This window comes from Octopus bimaculoides, chromosome 2 (assembly GCF_046866305.1).
Source record: "Octopus bimaculoides isolate indiv1 chromosome 2, ASM4686630v1, whole genome shotgun sequence".
NCBI lineage: Eukaryota > Metazoa > Mollusca > Cephalopoda > Octopoda > Octopodidae > Octopus > Octopus bimaculoides.
The window spans coordinates 192,739,958-192,750,580 of record NC_142929.1 but is presented as its reverse complement, the minus strand read 5'-3'; the positions used below and the strand labels follow the sequence as shown (position 1 = coordinate 192,750,580).

Here is a 10,623-nt window from a genome sequence, read left to right as displayed (position 1 = left end):
CGCTAAAACAATTTACAATGTCATCCGCACAAAAGACTGTCCTGAAATAGACTTAGAAAACCCCTCTGTTATGGAATACATTCGTAAATACCAACTCTAGGAATACTGATGGAATATTCCCATAAAAGTGTCTGTCAAATGTAAGCATAACAGGTCGGATATTGTTGTTTGAGACAGAGGGGCGAAGGTATGTACTGTCATAGAGGTCAGCTGCCCTGCAGATATAAATATCTCTTTGAAATCAAAGAGAAAAGACTGCTTCGAAACCTCTAGCTTCTATATCCAGACTACGAATTCATATTCCTACCAATAATAACTGGAGCACTAGGTTTTGTTAGTAAATGCTTAAAGAGAATCTGGATAAACTGGGATTTTCAGAAAGAGAAATTGACCGGATAATTCGTACAATGTGTTAGTGGAACAGTAAAAATATGAAAGACTTTTCTCAATTTCCAAACCTGAATTTGTCTGTGATAACTACATGCCAAAGATGGAACCTTATATTTTTGTTGGAAACCAGCCCCCGTCTCAGTGGATGATTTATGATAATTAAGCAATTAGAAGAGACATACATACATATATACATACATATTTACAAGAACAAAGAAATAAGAACCCACAAATACAGAAAAGAAAAAGCTGGTTCGACGACTACAGATCAAATCCATCACTGGAACTGTAAAAATGTGTAAAACTTTGCAGAAATTTATCATTTAAATATATATGAGCATGTCTAGATATGCAAATATATGCATGAGAAGACATACATAAAACAAAACATACGGATCTGCACATATACACACACACACATACATACATACAAACAAAAAGACCCTGTTGTTGATGTTGAAATTCCAATGAAGGAGCCCTGAATCCAGGTTAGAAACTGGCTCTTTCTCTATTTGCAAGAAATCTTGAAAAAAAAATGAATAATTACACACACACACACACACACACACACACACACACACACACACACACACACACACACACACACACACACATGTGATGGCTTAGCTGGCGGTAACCTCGATTTCACCGCCGAGTTTATCAAAGAATAATTTGTACTCAACAAATGTACTGAGGAATCGTTCAATATAATGTAAAATAATTTTTTTATTATAACATAAAAGCAAATATTAATATACATTTTTATAAATATACATATATGAGTGTATACACATCTATCTATCTATCTATCTATCTATCTATCTATCTATCTATCTATCTATCTATCTATCTATCTATCTATCTGTCTGTCTGTCTGTCTGTCTGTCTGTCTAATCTGTCTATCTGTCTGTCTATCTATCTATCTATCTGTCTATCTATATTATTGAGTGGTTAAGTAAAATCCGGGCGATTTCCTCAGCAATTCACGCAAGAAGCTGCTTTGTTAGCGAAGTGTTTCAATAGCGGTTTAATGGTCACACTTCATCAACCGCAGACGTTACATTTCCCTTTCTTCACTGTGGTTGACATAATTGACTTCTCCCCTCATCTTCAAAATCTCGGGCCTTCCACCGAGTCAATCTTTCCCCCTTTAAAAGTGATAAAATATTTCAAAGTGAGAGTTTGTTGCTATTTCTAGGAGGTAAAACGACTGCATAGAAGATCTTTCGTTGACCCATTTGCCATGTATTTTGTTATTAGGTTGTCACAAAGGTTCTTGTGGTTTTTAACCTTTAAGTTCAGATGCACATATCTCGGCTCAAACAAAACTTTATTAATTGAAATAAACGCCATCAGAATCAACATACTTTTGCCAACGCGTTCTGCCCTAATTATTCAAAAAATAAAAGAGTAGCACAATTAGATAGAGCAAAAAACGCGTTTTGAGATGATATATAAAGTAATTTAACGAAAATTAATTTGAAAATACATCATTTAAAACCAAAATTAAAAATTCCGCAAGAACTTTCTTGACAACCTAATAATATGAATGAAGTGAAGTAGTTTGTATTCGCTTCTCGAAACCAGAACCTGTCAACATGATGTCTGCACACCAGTTTCACAATGACAATAATTGGTTTAGAAGCTGGAAAACCTACAAAGAAATGAAATATCGTCAAAATTCTTAATTGTTTGTGTTTTTTTTTTTTAGTTTTGGTGAATTTAGCCTTTGTCTCATTCAGCATGTCGAATCAAAGTTGCCAGTCAATAACTAGACTTCATTTTATTTAATTACCCTTTGAACCATGAATATTGGCTTCCAGTTTTAGCTCATGGCCAACAATTCCGGGGGAGGAGTTAAGTCGATTACGCTGATCTCAATCCTCGACTGGGACTTATTTTATCGGCCCCGAAAGGATCAAAGGTAAAATCGACCTCGGAGGAATTTGAACTCAGAACGTAAGGACGGACGAAATGCCACTAAACGTTTTGTCCGGCGTGCTAACGATTCTGCCAGCTCGCTCCCCCTTTTCACCATGGATTTTAATAAAGATTCCTCACAGAGATGGGCACTTTACAGCAGCAACTAAGTGACCAGCGATAGAAGCACGCAATGCGCTTTCGGTGTTCATTTGTAGCCCTTGTATATTGTTTATATCACCGATATCTTCAGAGGAAGCCATTTTTAATGAACCTTTATGGGTATATGTCGTACAAAGAGATGCCATTGGATACTTTTACTTCTTTCTCCCAGTTCATTTACGTTTCACACACACACACACACACACACACACACACAATAATTATAGACGCATTTAAGTCGAATTTATTACTGTATGAGTATGTAAAGATAATTGATTACCGAACTTGAGTTTTATTATATGTGTGTGTGTGTGTGTGTGTGTGTGTGTGTGTGTGTGTGTGTGTGTGTGTGTGTGTGTGTGTGTGTGTGTGTGTGTGAGTGTATTTGTGTGTATGTGTGTATATAAATATATATATATATTTGTGTGTGTGTGTATGTGTGTGTGCGTATGTATGTGTGTGTATCGCTGGGAATCGAACTCAAAATCTTACATTTCTAGGCCGAATACCGTAACTTCTAAGCTACGTACCTTCAAACTTCTTTTCACAAATATGGCGATGACTGCCAAGTGGAGGAAAAAGATCGAATAAATTTATCTGACAATCGAAAGCAGGAAATTCCTGTTCGATCAGCAATAATTCTCTGAAGTTGAATACCATTTCTCCGTGAAGATTCGTTCAAGAAAGAATTAAAAACTAAATTTATTTTTTGATTTAATCTGATCGTGAGAAAGTAAAATATGCCGAAAACGGTTGTAACATTGATAATAAACATTAAAATACTATCTTAAACCCGGACGTGTGTGTGTGTGAGAGAAAGAGAGAGAGAGAGAGAGAGAGAGAGAGAGAGAGAGAGAGAGAGAGGGGGAGGGAGGGAGAGAGAGATAATAGATAGGGAAATCAAGAGAATAATTAAATAAACAAATATACAAACAGATAAACATACAAACAAAAAAGTAAACATTTTAACCCGGAGCATTGTTTTACAAAATTTCAGCCAATGAAAACCGCGAAAGATATATATATATATATATATATATATGAGTATAGATATATGAAACAGTTTGACTCTAATCTCCATTAATCTTTGTACTTTAGTACAAAGCATGAATTTTCTTGTATTTGCAACGGTGTTCATTGCAACACTTTTACACCTTTCTCAGGCATTGACTACACAAGGTAAGAGGTGTCTATTGTTTAAATGGGGAAATGCTATGGAGTTCGTCGTTGTTGTTGTTTTAGTCTCAGATCTGCCATAATAAATCAGATTTATGAGGAAAAGCATTCAAGCTATGACTGTCCTGTTCTTCCCCTACTTGCTAGAAAAGCAGAACCAAACTGATGGATGTCCGTCGCACACACACACACACACACACACACACACACACACACACACACACACACACACACACACACACACACACATATATATATATATATATATATATATATATATATATACACATAATTGCGTTATATATTTCATAAATTCTATAAAATTCTTTATACATATGATATTTTTATGTATATATACATGCGGTATTTTTATACCTTCTTGTATCCTTTCATGCTTTTTTCAAAGTTTTTTTATGTAAATTTATCTTATTTTTTAGCCTTTAATCTCTAGTGTTGATTTAATATAAACTGTGTAACCCTACTCTGATGATATCTTAGTTTCATTATATGTTCATTGCTGAATAGTTTTAGCATGGCCACCTTAGCAATATGCGAGGAAAAGACCCTATCTTCTTTCTCTTATATATTAAAGTACCCTACTTTTAAGGGTTTAGGTTGATTTATCTATCCTTTTTCTCTTACATAGTTCTAAAATCTTTTTCTAAATTCTTCATATATAATTTTTGCTAAGTTTGGATGCATCGCGTTACCCTTACTTTTAATTCTCACACTTAGAACTCATTTTGACCCTTTTGTTTTCTAATTTATGTCCCTTTTATTTGATAATCATAATATGCTGAGCCACTCCTGTCCTTACTCTTTCTGGCTATCACCTCTTCTCTGACTGTCATTATCTCACTAGCAACTCTGAGATATATCCCTTTATGTAGATAAGGGCTGGATATATGGTCCCAGTAATATAGCGACCGGGGAGAGTATCTGACATTAAATTATTGCTCTCCTCAGAAAGTGTCAATTCCCGATGGATTTAATTCTAAGGACTTGTAGACAACATGCTGCATTAAGTCGTTTGAATGTGATGAAGATGCATCTAAATGTAGCTCTATCACCATTCCTCTTTCTTGGCCCCGCCATTATTTCCTTCTGTCACCCTAAATTAAAGTAGGCTTCAGGTATACATTTTTCCTTAATTCATTCGGCCACAAAAATAGCAAGAGGAAACAATGTAATTATTTTAGACTCTTGTACTGATGAAAATTTGTGAAAAAAAAAATAATGGTTTATCCTTTATGTTGTAAATCTCTATGGTCGTCTGTGACCGTGGAGAGCGGTTTATTTTAAATTGATGTAATGTTTTCATTGACCGATTAAGTGAAGCCATTTGAAACACGGCTGTAATAATGCACTGATACCTGGACACCCTTGTTACTTATTTGCTTTACACCCCCCCCCCCCCACATATATATATATATATATATATATATATGTATGTATGTATGTATATATATATATATATATATATATATATATATATATATATAAACAATGAATTAAATAGAGAGATACAATTGACAATCCAATAATTTATTTATTCTATAATATAACATAATATACTATGAATATAATATAATATAAGATAACATAACATTAAAAAATCATTAAAAAAACCCAGAAAAAGCCAGCAATTTGTTTCGACTTACATACATTTTTTGATATATAAGCAATTCAGTTCTCTTATATAAATCTCATCAGAGCTTAGGTTTAAAGATAGACGAAATTCCGTGTGAAAGGACGGTTGGATTGTTAAAAAAATTCATTCAAATGCCTATGTATTATAAGCGTTAGCCATTCAACTACATCTCAATTACAATTAAAAACTAACAAAATTATAACGGACAAAATAATTAAGTAGAATCTACAACTATCGAAAAATATTTCTATATATCTCAAATAATTTTAATCCAACCTCATTTAGGTCGAAGACAATCTTTCGCTATTAGAATAACGTACGGTAACAATATATAGGTATATAAATTAAGTATCAATATCTTCCATTGTATATAAAATATTTCTCTTCTTGTATTTCTCTTCTTTTCAGATTGTGACAATTCCATATCCGTTAACACCAGTAAGTACCTTTTTAGTTTTAATAGATTTTGGTGAAATTTATACGGTCGATACGCTGGTGATCCCAACTACAAGTTTAAGTAGTGGCAGTTGATGTTCGGTGTCATAGTACTGCTACCTCGTAACAACAGCAGTCAGTGTTTAAGAAGGTTGCTTCCCAGTCGTAATGCCTCAGGCTTGATTTATCTACGTGGTATCTCGGATGATTTAAATTTGCTGTTTTCTTCTTCTAGCGCTCGCCTCATTAACCCTGAGTGTACTTTCTGCTTCTTCTAGCTAAAATCCATCTGCTGTGTAATCGTCAGGCACTCCAGCAAAAGATCCTTGTGCAACACGATGCCTCGGATCCTCGTAGATTCGTTGTCTGCAGTGACATAATGGTCGGTTGTGTTGGAATATGCCCGAACAACAGACTGTTTGATAGCGCTAGCAGAAGTTGTAACATCATTCCTGCTGAACATTGTAAACCACCCGCATCGGCTCGCCAAACGACGGAACTTTTAAAAATTAGTAATTCTTGTGATTTAAAGAGTAAGACATGCGATTATCTTCCGTATCCCGGAGATGACAGTTCGTAAGTACATTACAGTCTTTTTCTTGCGTTTATTCTTTCGTTCGTGCAAACCTTTAATTAGAGGTAATCCAGTCATGCCCATCCCGATTTATGTGCATCTCACTGGGGTTTTACATTGTTTGGTTTGTATTTTCTCCGAAGTGGTGTAATTTGAGGGATGTTTATTTACTATTTTTATCAGGGATACCACACGTGCATCGACTCCATCCTTGATTATTTCAGCGTTTATTCCTGAGCGGAGTTGCTCTGAACGATTGTAAATTCAAAATAGCGAAGCTGCGAATACACTGCAAGAGGACAGGAGACGGGTGCCTCTGATTTAGTGTTCAAATATAATTCAGCGAAGCCAGGACTGTTAAAGTCCAACTATTCAGTGCTACAGAAGTCTCATTTTCTGATACCATTCATGCATGGTCTACATTTTAGGATTTCTTCCAGCCTCATATCATATGCCGCCCTTATCTCTTTCAATAACACATCATAGTTTGTAAGTTTTATTGCATTGCATGGCTGCATGTGCCTGATGAAAAAAAAGAAAGGTTGAAAAAGTCGTTAGTTCAACAGTTTTTTTCCGCCATACCGATGTAGCGCTTTAGATCAGCTGTATCGTTTGAGTCTATAGACTTCGAATTGCAGGATCTATTCCAGAGATATGTAGAAATATCTCTGCATGAGCGGCCAGGCTTACTAGACGCGTGGCCTCCTGATTAATATCCTATTAAATATCTGCAGTACAGCAAATCATAATTTGATGCGCATGCCTATTTTGCAATCTTCTATATCCTCTGCACGTCAATCTGAAGCGGGTTTTAGTTATGCCCAGCCTCGCATTTAGCGAGATTTCAGAAGAGTTCTAATTGAGGTTTCTATGCCTTTTCCTTTTGCAGACTTACGAGTTGGCAATGTAAGTGATTTCAGCGTTGAATCTAATATCTTTGAGCGTGTAGCAAAAGGGCGGGATCCTATCAAAAACTTCCTTACTAGGATCACAAATTTGAAATAATTTTACTGACTCTCTTTATAACGTTCTTAAGAAAATGTGGTATCATGACCCCGTGTTTATGTCACTGATTCCGGCGTTCGATCCTCTTAAAGCTTAAGATAATTTCGAACATCTAAGAAATTAACTGATATTATGTTAGTTTCGAGAGTAAGTTTAAAGTCGACAAATCGAAATTTCTGGAAAATAACTTTCTTTAGCTTGCCATAATTTAAGATCATTTGAGCTTTTGGAGACAGCCAATGTCTGTGCTTGTATAGAAAAAAGCTAGTAGGTAAGGTTTTCGTTTTTAAGAAGTTACCCCTTCTAAGAGGATAATGTAAAGTTGAGGAGCTTGTCATTACTTACAAGGCATATATAACACATCTGATCCTTTATGACAATTTATATATATATAAATTGACAGAATGAAATTAGAAAAAAAGGCAGTAAATAGATTTCATAACATACCTCAAGAAAAATCGTACAGCTGTTTCCGGTATATTTTATATATCCCTTCATCAGGGACGGTGCAAGAAAATGTTTCATAACTTCTTTACAATAATTAATACTCAAACATTTTCTCGAACCGTCTCTGATGAAGGGATATACATAATATCCTGGAAACAGCTGTGAGACCTTTTCTTGATAAATGTTATGAAATCTATTTACTGCCTTGTTTTTTTTTTATATCTCATTCTCTCAATTTATATATATATCTGCATGCTGATGCATGACCCACGTTGGACTCCTCACTTGTAGAATTATCGAACCTGGAGATTAACCATAGTCTATTGTCCATAGCACTTACTTAGTGGGTCTTCCTGACACCAATACCCTTCATACACACACACACACACACACACACACACACACACACACACACACACACACACACATATATATATATATATATATATATATATATATATATATTGTTGTACTTGGGGACGGTCATATTGCCAGTTTAGCCAATAAAAACACACGCACTGTATATTTGGTGTTAATTTGCTTCAGCTTTATATTACATTAATCTTAATCTTATTTCGGCCAGAGTTCTTTCGTCACACTTCTGTGACCTCATCAGTGGTCCTTTGTTTCCTTCTTTCTTATGTGTGTCTCACCTTGCTAAATATCAGCCATTTTGTATATATATATATATATATATATATATATATAAATTTTTTTCAGAATGAGATAAAAATCTTAGATAAAAATCCAAGGTTGTGAAAGATTTCAGAACATTTATAAAGAGAAGGTCTTACAGTTGTTTCCGGGATATTTTATATATCTCTTCACCGGAGACGGTGTGAGAAAATGGTTAAGCAATAGTTATTATAGATAAGATACGAAATAGAGAGTGAAGTGGAGGAATGGAAGTAAACGTGAGATATGCAGGGATATTGTATTTTCAGTTCCATTATTTAGGCAGAATGGTATACACATAAGATTCTTGTACCTTCCAAGCATAGAGTTTGTAAACAGTGTTATTGAATCGAGGGTTTTATTTGAAGAGACTTAAAAGTTGGGAATGTTTTTATGGTCAAATCAAAAACAGGAAGAGAGGAAAATAGAAATGAAAAAAGAAAGAAATGGAAGGCGGAGAGAGAGAGAGAGGGAAAGGGTACTGGTTAGTGGTCAGTCAGAATAAATTGATAGAAGGAATGGGGAGGAGAGGGTTAGAGTTAGGGTTACCTTGCATGCATACACACAGACACACACGCATACGCACACACACACATAAACGTACATACGTACGTACGCACATACATACAAATAAATTATGGTTGTGTGTCTGTGTTTGTTCCTCAACATCGCTTGATAACTGATGCTGGTGTGTTTACGTCACCATTACTTAGCGGTTCGGCAAAAAGGACGATAGAATAACTACTGGGCTTAGAAAGATTTGAGGTCGATTTGCTCGACTAAAGGCGGTGCTCCAGTATGGCCGCAGTCAAATGACTGAAATCTTTAAAAGAATAAAGGAATAGATATATGCATGCTTGTATTTATTTATTTACACACATATACGTACATGCATGTGTGTGTGTATGCATGTGTGTGTATGCATGTGTGTGTGTATGCATGTGTGTGTATGCATGTGTGTTTGTGTCTGCCTGCCTTGGTGCGTGTGTGTCTGCCTGCGTGTGTGTGTGTGTGTGTGTGTGTGTGTGTGTGTGCGTGTGTGTGTGTGTACGTGCGAGTATTGGAAACTGATACATGGTAAAGTTGTTCTTTAAAATATTTTATCTCTTATTTTGATGATTTCCAGATTCATAATTTGTGATAAAACTTATCCCCCGAAGAAAGGTAGATGTCTTCCCGACACCGTATTCAGTGCCAATCTGAAAGCTTGCATCAACAACCGCGCCATTGTATGCAAATCTAATGTCAAACATTGCAAACCCAAGGACCCGAAGATAAATTACCCAGCAAGAGAATTCTACTTTGGTTGCATTGAGGACCCGAAATCCTTCATACAGTGTACGATGCCTGGCCAAGAATTTCGTAAGACATGTAAAAATAAGACAGTATGGTGTAATCACATACTGACCTGCTGTATACCAGATAACCTTCCACTTGAGCGCTAATACAGCAATTACACCCATACACATACATACATTCATGCACACAGATACACACATATCACAATAAGTCAACAATAGTTGCCAATAGCAACGGAAAGAGGACTTGGTTTTAAATAAATATGTGAACTCTTATATATTGTGCACTTCTTGAATTCGTTCAAAAAAGTGTTACACCCCCCACATATATATATACAACGCACACATTATACGTATATGCATATAAACAGATGATATATACTAAACAATAATAAAAACAATAAACAATAAATAAATAATAAAGAAATCATTATATAATATTTATTTGTGTGTATATATATATATACATATAAAAAGCAAATAATTAACAAGTATGTCCCGGTATGTGTGCATTACGGCCGTTTCAAGCGGCTCCATTTATTGGATCGATGCAAGCATTACATCAATTAGAATTACATCGCCTTCTTCGAATGCATAAGATCTTATGCAACCGAAGAAGGCGGTGTATTTCAAACTGATGCAATGCTTGCATTGATCGAATAAATGGAGCCGCTTGAAACGGCCGTAATGCACAAATACCTGGACATCCTTGTTACTTATCTGCTTTTTATTCACCTAACTTCGATCTGACGGATACTACCTGACTGACTTCGTACCTCATCTTAAGTACCTAATCCAACTGAATCTTAATTTTCTCTTATATATGCACGTATATGTCTTTAAATTTTTTTACAGGAAATATTTTTAACATGCAAATAAAGTTCCTATTC

General features: G+C 35.2%; 1 protein-coding gene across 1 annotated transcript; it reads left to right on the top strand.

Moving 5' to 3' along the window:
* Positions 1-3,520: 3,520 nt before the first annotated feature.
* LOC149137330 (uncharacterized) lies at positions 3,521-10,160 on the top strand. The gene is made up of 4 exons (XM_089348262.1): positions 3,521-3,651; positions 5,708-5,737; positions 6,013-6,310; positions 9,562-10,160. Exons 1-4 carry the CDS (start codon positions 3,579-3,581, stop codon positions 9,878-9,880), a joined length of 720 nt encoding a protein of 239 aa, XP_089204388.1. The 5' UTR covers positions 3,521-3,578; the 3' UTR covers positions 9,881-10,160.
* The last annotated feature ends 463 nt before the right edge of the window (positions 10,161-10,623 follow it).